The sequence below is a fragment of the Schistocerca piceifrons genome, chromosome 3, assembly GCF_021461385.2.
Source record: "Schistocerca piceifrons isolate TAMUIC-IGC-003096 chromosome 3, iqSchPice1.1, whole genome shotgun sequence".
NCBI classification, from domain to species: domain Eukaryota; kingdom Metazoa; phylum Arthropoda; class Insecta; order Orthoptera; family Acrididae; genus Schistocerca; species Schistocerca piceifrons.
This window is the reverse complement of record NC_060140.1, coordinates 332,268,962-332,290,011: the sequence shown is the minus strand read 5'-3', so window position 1 is coordinate 332,290,011 and position 21,050 is coordinate 332,268,962. Positions and strand designations below refer to the sequence as shown.

The window sequence follows — 21,050 nt, the reverse complement described above, 5'->3', positions numbered from 1 at the left end:
GTGAACACAAATGAAACTTGGGTGCACTACTATAAGCCAGAGACAAAACAACAGTCAAGGCAGTGGAAACATGCTAATTCTCTGTCACCATAGAAAACAAAGACAATTCCTTCAGCAGGAAAAGTCATGGCATCAGTGTTCTGGGATGCAGAGGGGATTCTGTTTGTAGATTATCTCCCCACTGGGCAAACAATTACTGGAGAATATTTTGCTAACCTCCTGGGCAAACTGCAACAAAAGATATGCAAAAAAAGGCTAGGTTTAGCAAGGAAGAAAGTCACCTTCCATCAAGCCAAAATGGTTCAAATGGCTCTGAGCACTATGGGACTTAACTACTGTGGTCATCAGTCCCCTAGAACTTAGAACTACTTAAACCTAACTAACCTAAGGACACCACACACATCCATGCCCGAGGAAGGATTAAGGATTCGAACCCGCGACCGTAGTGGCCACGTGGTTCCAGACTGTAGTGCCCAGAACCACTCGGCCACCCCAGCTGGCTTCAATCAAGACAATGCGGGCCCAAACCCATGTACCATTGCCATGTAAAATTACATGAACTAAGTTATGAACTGTTGCCACACCTGCCGTATTCACCTGATATGGCTCTGTCAGACTTCCATCTCTTCCCAAAACTGAAATTTTTTCTTGGTGGACAGAGATTCACTTCAAACAAAGAACTGATTGCCAGAGTTGACAACTATTTTACAGGCCTGGAGAAAACTCATTTTCAAGTTGGGATCAAGGCACAGGAACAGCATTGGACCAGTGCATTAATCTACAAGGAGACTGCATTGAAAAATAAAAAATGTTTTAGTGATGTAAGTGCTTTTTCTCTATTCTGTTCTGAGAACTTTTCAAACCACCCTTGTATGCAATAGATGTGTGTGGGGGGGAGTAATGACTTGTCAGAAAATGAAAGATATAGAAAACTAAAACATGGTGAAGGAGGAACAGTTACTGAGAACAAATGCTGAGACTGAAGAATGTAATGTAAATTAAGGTCAAGTGGGTGGCGAGAATGAAGGAAATGTTGTATTGCCAGTTTCCAGCTGCAGAGATCTGAGAAACTGGTATCTGGGGGAAGAATCCAGATGGAGTATTACAGTACCTGGTACATAATGTATCATTTCACAGATGGTCTTCTCTTTGCAAATTACAGGGCTGGTGTAGGTGGTGGTATGAGGGTACATACGGCAAGTCTTATGGTGGGGACAATCACTGGGGTAAGAGTCACAGAGTAGGGAAGTGGGTGCTGAAGGAGCATATGGTATACAAGGATATTGCACAAACTGGAGGGTGACAAAAAGCTATTCGCTTGGTGAGTAGATTTTTTATCTACGTAAATATAATAAGATGTTCTTGGTTTATTCTAAGATTCTAAACCCAATTCCCAGGACATCAGATTACACAAACAGAGCCAAACAGAAGTTAAGCCCTTAATCAAAGATACCACGCTGAAGGCAATCAAACAAACCTACACATCTTACTCCAAATCCAGCAGCAAAATCCCAACTGAGGAGTCAGCTTCTAAACTCTGATTCAGTAATTTGAAGAACATGACTAAAGGGCCATCAAACAGTCTGCTCAATATGTGGCATGGCAGGCTTTTCTTCCCTACCCACAAAATTTTCAATACATTTATCTGTCGACACGTAATACCTATACATAAATCTCTATTAAAACAATTATTCAGATAATCACTTCAAGTGCTCTGATTCCATTTGTGTAATTAGTTCTCATTAGGCACTCTCAATTAAAAGTTACAGCTAATAAAGTCAGTATTAGGGTTTGTTACATTCATAAGACTATGAACTAATACTTGTATTTAAGAAAGGTAACCTACACCATTTGAAAGTTAAACATTCCAACTTCCCAGTAAAGTATATTTAAATTGCTTACAGCTCTTTATCTTTTGCAATAACTAAACTTAAGAGTTCAGAGCAAGTCCCATTTTCTGTTGCACATTTTGCAATAAACACTGTTGGATTCTCAACTTGGGCTGCAAATTTTTGCTATCTTAATTTTTCTGTACAGAATGACATACAGTATTGATTGACCAACTTGTTAATTAACAATTTCAGGTAATTCACCCTAATTTGCAATGTGGTTTTCATGCATGTAAATGAGGGGATTCACATTGCAGAAGAAAAATACTTTCCACTTATTTTTCTAAATCTGTAAACAGCAGCATTTTCTGTAACCAAAAATTCTATTGGTTCTCATAATTAATCAAAAACAATATATCCCATAACAGTTTGTTCTTATACCATTCTTTATAAGACCAACAGGCAGTCTGCAGTTTGAAAGTAAATGAGTAACATCTATGTAAGTCTGCAGGTTTTCATGGCCACTGTCACTGAACGTAAATTCTCCTGGGTTGTTAGGCTGCAGCATACTTCTTCTACACAAACAATGGTTCAAGCCCTCAGCTACAATATTCTGCCCACACCTAAATGAACACTGTCAGATATCAGCATGACATTCTCTTACACTGAAGAGCCAAAGAAATTGGTACACTTGCCTAATATCATATAGGGCTGCTGCAAGCACACACAAGTGTCACAACACAACATGGCAGGGAATTGACTAATGTCCGAAGTACTGCTGGAGGAAACTGACAACATGAATCCTATAGGGCTGTCTGTAAATCCATAAGAGTACGAGGGGGTGGAGATCTCTCCTGAACAGCAGATTGCAAGACATCCCAGATATGCTCAACAATGTTCATGTCTGGGGAGTCTGGTGGCCAGCGGAATTGATTAAACTCAGAATAGTGTTCCTGGAGCCACTCTGTAGCAATTCTGGATGTGTGGGGTGTTGCATTGTCCAGCTGAAAGTGCCCAAGTACATCGGAATGCACAATGGACATGAATGGATGCAGGTGATCAAACAGGATGCTTATGTATGTGTCACCTTCAGAGTTGTATCTAGATATATCAGGGATCCCATATCACTCCAACTGCACATGCCCCACACCTTTACAGAGCCTCCACTAATTGAACAGTCCTTTGCTGAAATGCAGGGTCCATGGATTCATGAGGTTGTCTCCATACTCGTACACATCCATCTGCTTGATACAATTTGAAATGAGACTCCTCTGACCAGGCAACATGTTTCTGGTCATCAACAGTCTGTTGTCGGTGTTGATGGGCCCAGGTGAGGCATGAAGCTTTTTGTCGTGCAGTCATAAAGGGTACACGAGTGGACCTTTGGCTCCAAAAGCCAATATTGATGATGTTTCATTGAATGGTTCACACTTTGACACTTGTTAATTGTCCAGCACTGAAATCTGCAGCAATATGCAGAAGGGTTGCACTTCTGTCACATTGGATGCTTCTCTTCAGTCATCATTGGTCCTGTTCTTGCAGGATCTTTTTCCGGCTGCAGCGATGTCAGAGATTTGATGTTTTACAGGATTCCTGATATTCATGGTACACTCATGAAATACTCATATGGGAAAATCGACACTTCATCACTACCTCAGAAATGCTGTGTCCCATCGCTCATGCGCCGACTATAACACCACATTCAAACTCACTTAAACCTTGGTAGCCTGCCATTGTAGCAGCAGTAATTGATCTAACAACTGCACCAGATATTTGTTATCACATATAGGCATTGCCAACAGCAGCATAATATTCTGCCTGTTTACATACCTCTGTATTTGAATACGCATGCCTATACCAGTTTCCCTAGGTGCTTCAGTACATAAAAGGGAAGCTTTGCTGCACTTATGTTGGAGAACTTAGATATTGTATGTACTTGTGGTGCTGGCTGAGGCCACAATTATGCATGTCATGTAAGTCAAAATACACAAACCAGCAAACATAATAGTGAAGAATTTTAACATTAAAATCTTTCACATGATTACAAAATATTGCTCCAGATGTTCGACCATTTCAGAATACGGGGAGTAGCTCACAATTGGTTCACCTCTTACTTTAACAACAGACAGCAAATGGGCATTTTCCACAGTGTTAAGATTGGCTGTGATTTGTGGTCTGAGTGGGGTACAGACAAATGGGGGTGCCCCAGGGATCACTCCTGTTCCTTATTTATATAAATTATATACGCTCTAGTATCACAGGTAACTCCAAAATAATTCTGTTTGCTGATGACACTACCTTGGTAGTAAAGGATGACGTGTGCAACATTGGCTCTGTTTCAAATAGTGCAGTTCATTACATAAGTTCATGGCTTGCAGAAATTAAACTAATGCTAAATCACAGTAAGACTCAGGTTTTACAATTTCTAACACACAATTCAACAAAACCCAATGATTTAATTTCACAGAATACAATTAGTGAAACTGAACAGTTCAAATTTCTAGGTGTTCAGATAGATAGTAAACTGTCATGGAAAGCCCACATCCAGGGTCTTGTTCAAAGACTTAATGCTGGCATTTTTACTCTTCAAACAGTGTTCAACATGAAAATTAGTCAACTTTGCTTATTATCATTAGCTTATGTGATATGGTATTATATTTTGGGGTAACTCTTCCCATTCTAAAAGGTAATTTTTGGCTCAGAAATGGGCAGTTCGGGTAATAACTGGTGTAAGTTCGCAATCCTCTTGTCGACCCCTGTTCAGTAGTCTGGTTATTTTGACATTGCCCTCTCAATATATATATATTCTTTATTGTCATTTCTTGTTAACAATATCAGCTTATTCCCAATTAGCAGCTTTCACTCAGTTAACACTTGGCAGAAATCCAATCTGCATTTGGATCACACTTCCTTAACCCTTGTGCAGAAAGGTGTGCGGTATACTGCTGCATCCATTTTCAGTAAGCTAGCACAAGAATTCAAAAATCTTACCATTAATCCATGCACTTTCAAATCAAAACTGAAGATTTTCCTCAAGGATCAGTCCTTCTAATCTGTTGAGGAATTCCTTGAAAAATTAAGCTGAATCTTATGTTATATTGTTGGTTGTATTTGCTTAAACTTATGGCTTGACTTTTTTTGGGTTCATAAACATTTTATTTTATCTGTTATTACTTTTATGTTTTAATTTCACTGACATGTTCCATGACCTTGGAGATCTGCTCCTCAATTTGGTCCTAAGGAACTAGGAACTAGACATTTAAATAAATAAAATAACTCTAATTAATATGAACTGTGACGGAATTGTATTATGACTAACACGTACTGTAAAAGGTTATTGTTGTCCAAGTGAGTGACTGTTGCAGTCGGTGATGTTAATTATGGACCAACTTAAACGAACTACTTTATTGAGTAATTATAAAGTGTAATTATATCTGATGAATTACTAAAGCAGTGTGCTAAATGCGAACAGTTTATTTTAGGCAAAAATTTAATACATCACCATTGCAGAGTGATTGATAAGCATTGTAAGATCTTATTCTGGACAGTTGCATTAATTTTCTTTTGTAATGTACAAGCTGTTCACTGCACTTAATAAGTAAACTTTGCAAGGAATAAAGGAGTATGCTAATGAAATCTACTTGTTGGATTCATGCAAATTTTCGAAGGAACTCCATTCCATGCTTCTGTAGACTTTCAGCTTTGGAATGATGAAGATTGGTGCTTCTGACAAGACAATGAAATATGTGTCAATTCCATCACAAACAATATTTAAAGGGGGAGACATTGATCTTGACCAAACCTGAACAGTCTATGGAAGTGGTGTGATGCAAAAAGTCAACAGTAGCTCATATAAAGCCGAATTGATGGACAACTCAGTGGTTGAAAAGACTCTGATGGAAAACTGCAATGGATGCAGGCAATGATGGAAGTAATGTGATCGAGGGATCATCAGTAATGCAGAGAGGTTGCCATATTGGTGGATCATGTGACAGAAAGGACTTAGACGTCAATAAGACGAAAGTCTCGAAACAGCTTCACATATGATTTATATGGACACGTCGTCAACAAATATGACAGAGTTAAGTGAGGTAATAAAACGGCCTCAAGAAATTTGAATGTTAATGTAAAAAATCAGTAAATAAATTATAGCAACAAAAGTCTTTATATGTGCCACTAAAATATGCTATCGGTCACAAACAAGCCACCAAAATATATTGTCAGTCACAAACAAGGTTATGGGTACTGAGATTTTGCTAAACATCAAACTACATTTTATTAGCACTCTTTACATCATACGACACTAGCCAAAGTCATGTCACATCATCTCACTTTCTATGCCAGACTACATACTAACAAATTACTTCTGTACAAGTATTTTCAAAAATGGAGACTTGCAATCTTAATCAAGCATCAGTTTTGGCACCTCACTGCGCAAAGAGACTTTGACTAGAAGTCAATGGTGCAAATAGAATTGTTGCATGTATCTATTGCTCCTAAATTTGAATTGTGAGTCATTCCAATACAGAACTGAAAATGTTGTACACAGTCTTCATCTAGCCAAGAAGTCTGTAGAGCTATGTGGAGTCTTCAATATTGACTTTCCAGAGTTCAGGAAAAGGAAAGAGTGATTTCTAAATCTTACAGATACTTACAATCCCAGTAAAAAATCCTACTGTTCCTTTCCTGGATCAGATATTTGTTGAATGCCAAATTGTTCTTCACTGGACTCATTGTCCACTGAAAACTATTAAAGAACTATAACACCAACATGGTTCAATACACATAACATAAAAGTATTCAGTGCCTTATTACCTATGGTAAGATGGGAAGGATTTTCTCAGATATATGACACCACCAAGAAGTTTGAGCAATTTTAATGATTAATTTTAAATTGCTTTCCCTCTCAAAACATAAGTAGTAAGAGACACAACTCCAAAAATAGAGCCACGATTAACAACAAGCCTCAAAAGCTAATGAGTAAGGAAAAGAGAATTACTCAAATACAAAAATGCCATAACATAAATTATCTTTCAGTCATATATATGGCTGTATTGTAGGTGCAACAACAACAAAGGGGTATCTGTTGAGAAGCCACACAAATGTGTAATTCCTGAGGAGGGACAGCAGCCTTTTCAGTAATTGCAGAGACAACAGTATGGATGACTGACTAATCTGGGCTTGAAACCAAAACAACCTAGCTGTGCTGGTACTGAGAACACCTTAAAGCCAGGAAAAACTACAGCCTTAATTTTCCCCCAGGGCATGCAGCTCTACTGTATAGTTAAATAATAACGGTGTAATCTTGGGTAAAATATTCCAGAGGTAAAACAGTCCCCCATTTGCATCTTTGGACCGGGATTACTCAGGAGGATGTCTCCATCAGGAGAAACAAAACTGGCATTATACAGATTGGAGAATGAAATTTTAGAGCACTTAATTGGGCATGTAGGTTAGAAAATTTGAAAAGGGAAATGTGTGGGTTGAAATTAGATGAGGTAGGAGTTTGTGAAATTCAGTGGCAGATGCAACAGGACTTCTAGTCTGCTGAACACAGGGTTATAAATACAAAATCACATAGGTAATGCAGCAGTAGGTTTAACAATGAGTAAGAAAATAGGAATGCAGGTAAGCTACTACGAACAGTATTGGCAATGCATTATCATAGCTATAATAGACACAAAGCCCACACCTACCATAGCAATCCAAGTGTATATGCCAACTAGCTCTGCAGATGATGAAGAGAATGAAGAAGGAGATAAAAGAAATTATTCATATAGTTAGGGAGACGAAAATTTAACAGTGACGGATTACTGCAATTCTGTAGCAGGAAAAGAAAGAGAAGGAAAAAATAGCAGTTGAATACTGGCTGGAAGAAAGGAATGAAAGAGTCAGCTGCCTGGTAGAAATTTGCTTAGAGCTTAGTTTAATCATCCCTAACACTTGATTTAAGAACTATTAAAGAACACTGTATATGTGGAAGAGACCTGGAGACATTGGAAGGTTTCAAATTGATTATAATATGGTAAGACAAAGATTTCAGAACCAGATTTTAAATTGTAAGACATTTCCAGAGGCAGATGTAGACTATGTTTTACTAGTTATCAACTGCAGATTGAAACCAAAGAAACTGCAGGAAGGTAGGAAATTAAGAAGATGGGACTTGGATAAGTTGAAAGAACCAGAGGTTCTTGAGAGTTCCAGAGGGAGCATTAGACAATGGTTGACTAGAATAGGGAAAAGGAACACTGTAGAAGATGGATGGGTAGCTTTAAGAGCTGAAGTAGTGAAGCCAGCAGAGGATCAAATAGGAAAATGACAAGACCTGAAGAAATCCTAGGAAAACACTGTAGATATTGAATTTAACTGGTGAAAGGTGAAAATATAAAAATGCACCTAGGAAGCATGTGAAAGGGAATACAAATGTCTAAAAAATGAGATTGATAGGCAAAGCATAATGGTTAAGTGGGAATGGCTAGATGACAAATGAAAGAATTGAGGAGCATATTTCACTAGGGGAAAAAATAGATACCACCCACAGGCAAATTAAAGAGATTCTTGGAGAAAAGAGAAGCAGGTGTGTGACTACCAAGAGGTAAGATGGCAAACCAGACCTAAGCAAAGAAGGGAAAGCTGAAATGTGGAAGGAGTATATAGAGCATCTATACAAGGGAAATGAACTTGAAGGAATTATTATGGAAACCGAAGAGGATGTAGCTGAAGGTTAGATGGGAAATATGATGCTGCAAGAAGAATTTGACGGAACACCAAAAAACCCAAGTCAAAACAAGGCCCCTGGAGTAAACAACATTCCATCAGAACTACTGATAGCCTTGGGAGAGCCAGTCATGACAAAACTCTTCCATCTGGTGTGCAAGATGTATGAGACAAGCAAAATACCCACAGATTTTGAGAATAATGTAATAATTCCAATTCCAAAGAATGCAGTTGCTGGCAGGTGTGAAAATTACCAAACTATCATTTTAACAAGTCATGGTTACAATACACTAACAGAAATTCTGTACAAAAGATTTGAAACACTGGTAGAAATTGACCTCAAGGAAGATCAGCTTGGATTTTGGAGAACACACAAGGCAGTTTTGGTTCTACAACGTGACTCAGAAGATCAGCTAAAGGAAGGCGAACTGACATTTATAGCATTTGTAGACTTAGAGAAAGGTTTTGACAATGTTGACCTGAATACTCTCTCGAAACTCTGAAGATAGCTGGGGTAAAATACAGGAATTGAAGGGCTATTCAGAACTTGTATAAAAGCTAGATACAGTTATAAGAGTCAAGAGGCATGAAAGGAAAGCAGTAGTTCAGAAGGAAGTGAGACAAGGCTATTATTGCCTATTCCTGATGTTTCATTCTGTACACAGAGCAGCAGTACAGGAAAATAAATAAAACTTAGGAGTATGAAATAAAGTTCAGGGTGAAGAAGCAGAAACCTTAAAGTTTGCTGATGACATTGTAATTGTGTCACAGACAGGAGAGTGAGACAAGGCTATTATTGACTATTCCTGATGTTTCATTCTGTACACAGAGCAGCAGTACAGGAAAATAAAGAAAACTTAGGAGTATGAAATAAAGTTCAGGGTGAAGAAACAGAAACCTTAAAGTTTGCTGATGACATTGTAATTGTGTCACAGACAGGAGAGGACTAGGAAGAGTAGTCAGATGGAAAGGTCAGTGTCTTGACAGGAAGATATAAGATGAAAATCAACAAACGCGTGACAAAGATAATGGAACATATTCAAATTAAATCAGGTGATCCTGAAGGAATTAGATTAGGAAAGGAGACGCTTAAAATAGTATATATGTTTTGCTATTTGAGCTGCAGAATAACTGATGATGGTTAAAGCAGAGAGAATATGAAGTGTAGAATGGCATTGGTACAAAAAGCGTTTCTGAAGAAGATGGAATTTGTGGATATCGAATACAGACTTAAGTGTTAGGAATTCTTTTCTAAAGGTATTTGTCTAGAGTGTAGGAATAGAGTTTTTGTAATGTGGTGCTACAGAAGAAAACTGAAGATTAGATGGATAGATCACATAACTAATGAGGAGGTACTGAAAAGAATTGGGGAGCAAGAAATTTGTGGCACAACTTGCAACTTGACTAATAAAAGGGTTCAATTGATAGGGCACATTCTGAGACATTAAAGGACCACCAATTTATTATAGTAGGGAAGTGAGGGGGAGTTGTGAAGGGAAACCAAGAGATGACTAAAAAGAGCAAATTCAAAATGATGTAGGTTGTAGTAATTATCTGGAGATAAAGAGGCTTGCACAGGATACAGTAGCATGGTGAGCTGCATCAAATCAGTCTCTCCCCTATGCCATTATATTCAGAAATGCATTCAGATATGCAAAATAGTTAAAACCAGGCAAAGAAAAGAAAGAAAGAAAGAAAACATAAGTTCATATCAGAGATACCAAGTAAAATCCGAGTAGTCTGCAAAGTAATAAAGAAGGAAGCAAATAAAATAAACCTTAAAAGGAAAACGTCAAAGTAATAAAGAAGGAAGCAAATAAAATAAACCTTAAAAGGAAAACATCCCACTGTACGGTGATAATATGAGAGTTATTAATTCCCAATAGATACTGTGACATATTTCTTCAGGCAGTATTCTACATATGTCACAAATAATTTAATAGTCAGTGATAACAGAAGTAGTCCAAACAAACATCAAACAAAGTACATTCTATTTCTCCTCAATATAAATTTTTGAAACAATTCCATATGATATCATTCACATTGAAATAACATTTAAAAATGTTCTCAGGAACTGACAGAGTGCCAGACTTTATCATAAATCAATTCATTAGAAATATTTCAGTTGTTGTTTTGTTGTGGTCTTCAGTCCAGAGACTGGTTTGATGCAGCTCACCATGCTACTCTATCCTGTGCAAGCTTCTTCATCTCCCAATACCTACTGCAACCTAAATCCTTCTGAATCTATTTAGTGTACTCGTCCCTTGGTCTCCCTCTATGATTTTTACCCTCCACACTGCCCTCAAATATATTTCAGTACCTCTTGTAAATTAGCTGATTGTCAAAAATTTCCAAACTTATCTCTACTCTTTAGACAGGAGAGACAGCAAATGAAGAGACCATAGATTGGCTGAAACTTCCTGGCAGATTAACCCTTCTGATACCGAGTATTTTTTGTTACACTGAGTACCATTCGGGTCTTTAGTGACCCCAACGGAATTTATTTTTTATTATGGATAGTTTTAATAATGGTAGGATAAAATCACATTCCATATTTTTTCCACAATCTAAAACATAATTTCAGTGACATTACATTAAATTAAAATGCATATTTTTTAAATTATTTGTTTCCGTAAAATTTACAAACTATTCTCATGAAACAACAATCATTTTTGATTAAATTCCGAATTGACATTGATGACACATTACACTTACAGCAATAAATTGCAGAGTGGTTTTTACACACAGAACATCCACATTTTGAACATTTATGGCTGAATTTTTTACCCTCAGACCTTTTTTTTGGTTGTACTGTTGATGGAAGTACCATGGAAATAATTTTGTCTGGCTTTCTTCCGACAAGCTGCTTTCCTAATGCTATGAGAAATGCCAGTCTCTTGTAGTTGGTACTTTCTGCCCAGTCTAGTGTAAGATGTAGCCATATGATAAATGCATTCAGTGCACTGATATCAATCATGTTGTAAAATAATACCATTGGCCACCTTCTGCTCACCCTCTTTGTAGTGTATGTTCTAACCAGCTTGTCCATGGTATCTACTCCTAATTTTGTTTTATTATAATCCAGAATCATTACTGGCTTGCATTCTTCACAATCTTCCATTTCCTTCCTTGAATGCATTGTACTGAGCAAAGTTACAACTTTTCCCTTTTTCGGACAATATGAAACATTTGAAGCATGCTCTTGGAATCCAAAAATAGATGAATGTTTGACTCGACCTTTGGTCTGAGTGAAAGCTTGTGGCAGTTCTCCTTCACTTTTTCTAATTGTTCCTAAGAGTGTGAGATTGATTTTCAGAAGTTCTCTCGCCAAACTAAGGCTAGTGAAAAAATTGTCAGTTGTTACATTTCTGCCACTGTTTTCTAAGCATTTCACCATATCTAAAGCAACTCTCTTGCCTTGACCAACTTCAAAAGATTGATTTTCTTGTCAACCAGTGTAAACTTGGAGATTGAGAACGTAAGACTATCACATACTGCTCATAATTTCAATCCATATTTTCCTGGTTTTGAAGGAATATATTGCTGAAATGGACATCTACCATGAAATGCCACAAGTCAGAAATATGTATTACTTCCTGTTCAGGCTGGACATCTGCACTGTCAAATCTTCTTCTGAACTTCCGTCTCATTGAGGAATATTATCTTCCAAGATGACAATTTCTCTATCGCTGCATGAGACGTCAGAAACTATATCGCTGATATCACTACTTGATTCTCCAGATAGAGGATTATCCTGCAGTAATATTTCAAGCACTTCGTCTTCGGAAAGGTGACGAGACATTTTCAACTAAATGCAACACACACAATAGTAGTCTCCACGTGTATGGAACAAATAACTGTCGGCTTATAAAGTATTGGCAACAATTACACCCTACAACAATATTTACAAGAATAAAACAAAGGAAATACAGCAACAGTTCCAGGTTCAATGCAGCATTATTGGGTAATAATATGGCAAGAGAGCATTGGGGTCGCATTTGACCCCAATGGTATTCAGTGGTTCTTTCTTGATTTTCTGCAATACTAAATATTTTCAAAAAGTTATAGTAATATATCATGAACCCAATACTTAATTCAGGAAAAGCCCAAATTTTTCATAATTTTTAGGAGTAGGAAATAAGGTATATTTTACAGAAAATTATGGCCTGGGGTCATTACAGACCCCACGGTATTAGAAGGGTTAAAACTGTGTGCCGGACCAAAGCTCGGACTTGGGACCTTTGCCTTTCGCAGGCAAGTGCTCTACCAACTGAGCTTCCCAAGCGGGACTCATGCCCCATCCTCACAGCTTTATTTCTGCCAGTACTTCGTCTCCTGCTTTCCAAACTTTACAGAAGCTCTCCTGCAAACCTTGCAGAGCTAGCACTGCTGAAAGGAAGGATACCGAGGAGAGTTTGAGTCTCGGTCCGGCACACAGTTTTAATCTGCCAGGGAGTTTCATATCAGCGCACACTCCGCTGCAGAGTGAAAATCTCATTCTGGAAACATCCCCCAGGCTGTGACTAAGCCATGTCTCTGCAGTATCCTTTCTTCAGGAGTGTTAGTTCTGCAAGGTTCGCAAGAGAGCTTCTGTAAAGTTTGGAAAGTAGGAGAGTGAAAATCTCATTCTGGAAACATCCCCCAAGCTGTGGCAAAGCCATGTCTCTGCAATATCCTTTCTTTCAGGAGTGCTAGTTCTGCAAGGTTTGCAGGAGAGCTTCTGTAAAGTTTGGAAGGTAGGAGACGAGGTACTGGCAGAAGTAAAGCTGTGAGGACGGGTCGTGAGTCATGCTTGGGTAGCTCAGTCGGTAGAGCTCTTGCCCGCGAAAGGCAAAGGTCCCAAGTTCGAGTCTTGGTCCGGCACACAGTTTTAATCTGCCAGGAAGTTTCATATCAGCACACACTCCACTGCAGAGTGAAAATCTCATTCTGGAAACATCCCCCAGCTGTGGCTAAGCCAAGTCTCCGCAATATCCTACCTTTCAGGAGTGCTAGTTCTGCAAGGTTCGCAGGAGAGCTTCTGTAAAGTTTGGAAGGTAGGAGACGAGGTACTGGCAGAAGTAAAGCTGTGAGGAGAGGTCGTGAGTCAAGCTTGGGTAGCTCAGTTGGTAGAGCACTTGCCCGCGAAAGGCAAAGCTCCCGAGTTCGAGTCTCGGTCCGGCACACAGTTTTAATCTGCCAGGAAGTTTCATATCAGCGCACACTCCGCTGCAGAGTGAAAATCTCATTCTAGAGTACTTGAGACTTTATCACTTATAAGAAGTGCTGTTTTTTGCTGAAATATGTCAAGCACCACTAACCTGGGGCATTTTTACAGAGAGACTGAAATATGCCATTGCTAAAACTCTCTGTAAGGAAGATGATAGGAGAGATATAAACAACTACTGATCTGTTGCACTACTGCTATCATTTTCCAAACTGTTTGAGAAGGTTACTATTTAAGAACAGTATCCCGCCTGAGCAACAATAACATCCTTAGCAAAATATTATTTAGATTTCAGAAGAGTTGCTCAACTGAGAATGCCACCTACACATTTAATCAGCAAATTTTACAAGCATTAAATAACATAGCACCTTTGGTATTTTCTGTGAGCCATGTCACAGACTAACTACATTACAATGACAGGCATTTTAAGCTGACTGCAGAACAATCCTGACTGACACTACGTACACTTTGTGTAACGATTACAAAAATAAGTTATGAGAAATTAGGCCTCATACGGAGGCATACAGACAGTCATTTTTCCCTCACTTTGTTTGCAACTGGAACAGGAAGGAAATGACTAGTAATGGTACAACGTACCCTCCACCATGCACCACATGATGGTTTGTAGAGTCTGTCTGTAAATGTAGAGGTAGATGTTATCCTACATATACTGAGGTTATAAGGAATTGATGGTATAGCCAGCCAATAGATAATGTCACATCCAGCCCAAAGAATGCAGAAAGTTGTACTTAATAAATCAAGAAACGTAAACAGGGGAGATTCTTTGATTCGGGAGAACTCTTTTACGGGCTTCCACAAGGTTCAATCTTAGTCTTCTATTGTTTCTCATATATTTAAAAGACCTTCTGTCAAATAATAGTCTTTCTGCAGATGACACTACAAACGTAACCAATCTAAACACACATGCATCAACAGAAGAATGGTATATAATGTTCTTAAAACTATTCTGCAAATAATCTTACTCTCAATTTCAAATAGACACAACATATTCAGCTCTGCATACTGCAATGACATAAAGGTTTTCCTCTTTTTCAAACAGAATCTATTGATGGTGGCTGAACTGTTAATGAATCACTCAATACCACTTCCATTCAGTATTTTGCTGGGGAGCTGGTTTTGATATTGTATTCAGCCATTACTTTTATTTCTTTATCCTACCCATAAGTTATGAAAATATTTTTTTTAATACATAAAAACATGTGCACTCTGAAAAACTAGTCATCCAGGTATTTTTATATTTAACTGTAACAAAATTGGATAAAATAATTATTCTTGTTAATGCAAAGTATATTTTACAATAATGTATGAATCCATATTTTTCTAATGTACAAAATTAATCTTGTAGTGCAGATCAGTGAACTAAACCAGCAACAGCAACAATTAGTATTCAGTAATCTGCAAAGCAAAAGCCAGACCACCATACTGCAAAGTTTTGATACATAGATTTTAGCTCCTAGACCACTGAGGTCATGAGAAAGATAAGCAGTGTCCAATGTTTCATATAACTACCACTCAATGGACATTTCTTTTTTTTTTTTTTTTTTTTTTTTTGCTTGCAAGAATGCAATGACTCACTAGAGTGCACAGTGCCTATTTTTTCAAGTGTTTTCAGTAATACCATTGCAAAAGATAGTTATAACATCTAGTTGTGTTACACCAATAAATAGCATAACACATTTTAAGGAAACTGTATTTTCATAGGGATAAGGTACATTGCACTCGATTACACTGATCCACTGTATCCTTTCTTTTAGTTTATTAAAAACTGATCAGCAGCACTTTATGGTATTTTCTATGCTTCCAAACATGGTGGCAGTAATTTTGTGAAAATCCTGTCTTTGGCCCATGCTACCATATTGATTATTTCCGTCAGTGCCAGTCAACAGTTAACCGCCACGAATACATCACTAAAAATTTAATTGTTGCCAAAATGGCACGTGTCAACACTCAGTTTGGATGAATAAATCCTTCAAAATGTAATTATTGCCAAACCAGCACATGGAAATTTAAAATTCTTATTGCCTATATTGAAGAATTTCAGTATCATAAACATAGCTGATCATTATCAGTAACAACACAATAATTTTATTTGATGAAGGAGTCAGGTGGAGCCGACAGTTGCAGATAGTTATTTTCAAATGTAGATTTTCATTTGTAACAACTGTTAACATTAACAGCTTCTGAAGAAGGATAACTTATGATTATCTGAAACCAGTGAAGAATGAATACTTACCATCTGCAACTACTGGCTCTGCCTGATGCCATCCCTGAATCAAAAATATACCAGACAAAGTATAGTATGAGCATAAAAAGTTGCCAGTCATCTTAGGGTGCTGGTTGTAGGGGCAGGTAGATTCGTCTTTGTGGGATGAGGGGATGATATGCGAGAACGTTTTATTGTTTGTCTTCCAGTCTTGACAACTCAGGGATGTGCATTCCTCATACCAATTAGCTGCTATGCTATAAATTTCATATGTAAGTAACATGGCTTAGTGAATGCACACTATAGAGATGGCCATCTTCAAACGCAGTTCATATTTGTAGCAAGGAATATGAAATTGAATTAAGACTGTTGTAATACAATTCAATGAGTAGAAGAAAAATGACATTCAAAACATTTAGTAAATATTTGTGACTGTGTCTCATATTGTGCAATGCTTTTAAATACAAGTACAATTAATTTTATTAATCAATTGATCATCCACTCACAAAACAACACAACAACAGTGTAAAAGTTTTGGAGTGGCTCAGACTGGCAGCCATGTGGAACAGAGAGCAGTCAGCAAACAAGAAGAGTTGGGAATGGTGCTGACTTTTAGTGACCAGTGGTTGGAGGTTGGTGGCCAGTTAACCATGTCCTTCCTATAGCTATTTAGGTTAGCAATTATATAATATAATAATTCCAATCCCAAAGGAAGCAGGTGTTGACAGATGTGAAAATTCCCGAACTATCAGTTTAATAAGTCACAGCTGCAAAATACTAAGGCGAATTCTTTACAGACGAATGGAAAAATTGGTAGAAGCCGACCTCGGGGAAGATCAGTTTGGATTCTGTAGAAATGTTGGAACACATGAGGCAATACTAACCTTACGACTTATCTTAGAAGAAAGATTAAGGAAAGGCAAACCTATGTTTCTAGCATTTGTAGACTTAGAGAAAGCTTTTGACAATGTTGACTGTAATACTCTCTTTCAAATTCTAAAGGTGGCAGGGGTAAAATACATGGAGCGAAAGGCTATTTACAATTTGTACAGAAACCAGATGGTAGTTGTAAGAGTTGAGGGGCACGAAAGGGAAGCAGTGGTTGGGAAGGGAGTGAGACAAGGCTGTAGCCTCTCCCTGATGTTATTCAATCTGTATATTGAGCAAGCAGTAAAGGAAACAAAAAGAGTTGGAATTAAAATCCATGGAGAAGAAATAAAAACTTTGAGGTTCGACGATGATGTAATTCTGTCAGACAGCAAAGAACTTGGAAGAGCAGTTGAACGGAATGGACATTGTCTTGAAAGGAGGATATAAATTGAACATCAACAAAAGAAATACGAGGATAATAGAATGTAGTCGAATTAAGTCGGGTGAAGCTGAGGGAATTAGATTAGGTAATGAGACACTTAAAGTAGTAAAGGAGTTTTGCTATTTGGGGAGCAAAATAATTGATGATGGTCAAAGTAGAGAGGATATAAAATGTAGACTGGCAATGACAAGGAAAGTATTTGTGAAGAAGAGAAATTTGTTAACATTGAGTATAGATTTAAGTGTCAGGAAGTCGCTTCTGAAAGTATTTGTATGGAGTGTAGCCATGTATGGAAGTAAAACATGGACGATAAATACTTTTGACAAGAAGAGAATAGAAACTTTCGAAATGTGGTGCTATAGAAGAATGCTGAAGATTAGATGGGTAGATCACATAACTAATGAGGAGGTATTGAATGGAATTGGTGAGAAGAGGAGTGTGTGGCACCACTCGACCAGAAGAAGGGATCGGTTGGTAGGACATGTTCTGAGGCATCAAGGGATCACAAATTTAGCATTGGAGGACAGTGTGGAGGGTAAAAATCATAGAGGGAGACCAAGAGATGAATAAACTAAGCAGATTCAGAAGGATGTAGGTTGCAGTAAGTACTGGGAGATGCAGAAGCTTGCACAGGATAGAGTACCATGGAGAGCTGCATCAAACCAGTCTCAGGACTGAAGACCACAACAACAACAACAGCAATTATTGATACATATGCAGCACTAGGTACCTGTTCCCCCTCCGCCAATGTCAGTATCGGCTCTTGAGCAAAAAAGTTTTAGACTTGAAGTCCTTGCCTTCCATTCCCTGTTGTTGGCCATCTTTACCTGTGAAACATTTACTCACCAGAGCTGTTCAATGTGGATGAACATTATTGTCCATGAAAAAAGGTAGACTGAAGGAATTGCCGTTCTTAAGAGTCATCTATATAATTTAAGTAGCTGATCTCTGTACCTCAGGGTGTTTCCCTTCAACCACTAACAACGATGTGAAACTTTAAAAACACATTAAATAGCACACTTTCCAACTTCAGGACACATCACCATCACTGAACTGGTCTCTTTCCTCGATAATCCCTCGATTTGACCAGTTATAACTTCCCCTTCAAATCAACATGTAATGATAGTAATGCTATAGATTTAAGATCCACTTGCAAAATGAACATCCCTCCAATCAGTCAGCCCCACTCTTTATACTGCTGATCCCACATTAAATAACACAATGTTTACACTGCTCTACACATGACACACACTATTTGATGTCTGCCATATAGGCCATATGCTCTAACTTACCAACACAAATTTTGTCACGAAACTGCAACTTCTCGTGCAACTGTAAGCTCTACAGATAATTTCTTTCAGATGTTGCAGAATTTACCAAACATTCAAAGCCCAATAATGGTTCATTTTGTGGAATGATTACCTTCTACTACTTATATGCCGACCTTATGCTGGCCTGTGATCCGTAGTTACTGTGTCTCACAAGGGAAACTCCCCATCAGCCCTCTCCCCCATCAGATTTAGTGGTAAGTGGGCCCAGTAGACAGCCCATCAAAAACTGAACATCAGGCATGAAAATAGGAAGAAGGTCTACTGGACTGTGAAAAAGAAAGCAAAATAGATACAGTGAATGGCCCAAGAACAAGATATGCAATATAGGACTACTAGGAAGAGAAATGGGTCATGGTTAATGCCGGCACGGTAGCTCAGTATGTTCAGTCAGAGAGCTGGTTGGCCTCTGCAACAAAAAAACTGAGTGACAAGATCAACAACGAACTTCAATAGATGTCATGTGACGTCCGCTATGACAAAATACAACGAACCATGCCGGAAAAAAAAAGTGGTTACAATGTTGCACTGCCAAGTGAGTGATCCATGTTCAAACCTCCCTGTGCCAATTGCCCCCTCCTCCCCTCCCCCCAAATTTGTGTATGTGTCTCGGTGTAACATCTGTTTGCAATAGTGACAAGGTGACAAGTCAACCGAACCTCATATGATAGGAATCTCTTACCAACACACCAAATAAGTATGCCTTGTGAGTGAGTGAGATAAGCCTTCTTGCTCAATATAGGTGTTTGTATGAATGTGAATGTGCTCACTCCCAAGGAAATGATGAAAACATAATAGTTTCTCACATATGCTGCAACAAATGAATGCAAGAATTTTGCACTCACACAGTTTCTCTGTGCTCTATCAAAACATATATATTTAACATTTTTGAAGTTGCTTCCCTTTTGGTAGTCTTGACTATTGAATTCCTTTGTTGTAACATAGTTCACACCCATTTACTTGCTGTCTTCATTTCTGTGAGATGTCTATGTAGTATCTTACCTGCGATGATAACATATTATTACCACATGATTCATATTCTATAAGCTATGCATAGTATGACTAACTGCCAAGATTACAGAAATAGAGCAAACATTTCAGTGACCAGACAGACAGTTCATAATGTTCTGGAAAGAAAAAAATAAAGAAATACATAAAAACACAAAAAAGAAGGCAGGAGGGAATTTTGAACACAGCTCACCCTCTTGGCAGTCCAACACCATGACCACTTAAACATAACACTGATCTGTTGTTTCCTCCTCTTTATTCCACTTTTTGTTCTTGGATTGCTCACTGTTTCTATCTTGCCTTTCTTTTCACAGTTCAGAACACTTCTTTCTGTTTTCATGCTTGATTTGTGTTCAGTTCTTGACAGGATATCCACTGGGCCATCTTAGCATTCAATCTGAGTGAGGTGTGTTGGTGTCAGAACCATGACAAAAGTGTTGAAATCACACTTTGTGACACATTCAGTGTTACTGAAATAGTGAGTAGTCTGCTTTAGTGTAACTCAGGATTTTACTCCACAGAAGAGGAGCCAAACAGTATCTTTGCTGCATTGCATTGTGAACATCACCAGGAGATATCCCTCTGGTCACAAAATGATGTACACATTACTGAGACACTGTGGATCTATAACACTGGTTTTAATTGGTTCTGAATCATTCCTACAAACACAGTGATTTTGCTTTGTGAGGAAGTCTTCACTTTAATTTATGGTGATTGTTCACATTCTCTACTTTCATTTTTCACTTTTCCAAATTATATTAGAGTTTTAGACATTAATGTATCTAAAATTACACACATTAGTATAATAATATAGTTATGGACAAGCAAAAATAGGCAACAGTACCTTACTCAGCAGTGTCTTCACAGCCATCTGATTGCGTCCAGATACGCAGATTACTTTAGTCAGGGGATATATGTAACAATCTTTTCTCTGGGCTGTTTGTGGTCTTCTTAGAATTACATGTGCATTTGATCCACCAAGTCCAAAAGAATTAATTCCGATTAAATTACCATGAAAATTACGTCGCTTGGTGACCACCTAAAATAGAAATCACCTATCAATAACATTATTACTGTGCAAATAATGACACTACAACACAAATATTACAATAAAAGTAACAAAATTTGGAATTTTTATTTAGCTGTGAGCTAATAGGGGTAGCAGCCTTTTCAGTAGTTGCAGGGGCAACAGTCTGGATGATTGACTGACATGGCCTTGTAACAATAACCAAAACGGCCTTGCTGTGCTGGTACTGCAAACGGCTGAAAGCAAGGGGAAACTACAGCCGTAATTTTTCTCGAGGGCATGCAGCTTTACTGTATGATTAAATGATGATGACGTCCTCTTGGGTAAAATATTCTGGAGGCAAAATAGTCCCCCATTTGGATCTCCGGGTGGGTACTACTCAGGAGGACGTTGTTATCA

At 38.1% G+C, this 21,050-nt stretch overlaps 1 protein-coding gene across 1 annotated transcript in view; it reads right to left on the bottom strand.

Annotated features, from left to right (window-relative positions):
• The window catches only part of LOC124788632 (fatty acid synthase-like), a 507,799-nt gene that overhangs the window by 292,953 nt on the left and 193,796 nt on the right, over positions 1-21,050 (bottom strand). The window contains exon 8 of the mRNA XM_047255903.1: positions 20,469-20,663. Coding sequence (XP_047111859.1) covers positions 20,469-20,663 — 195 coding nt within the window. The remainder of the gene's footprint in view (positions 1-20,468; positions 20,664-21,050) is intronic.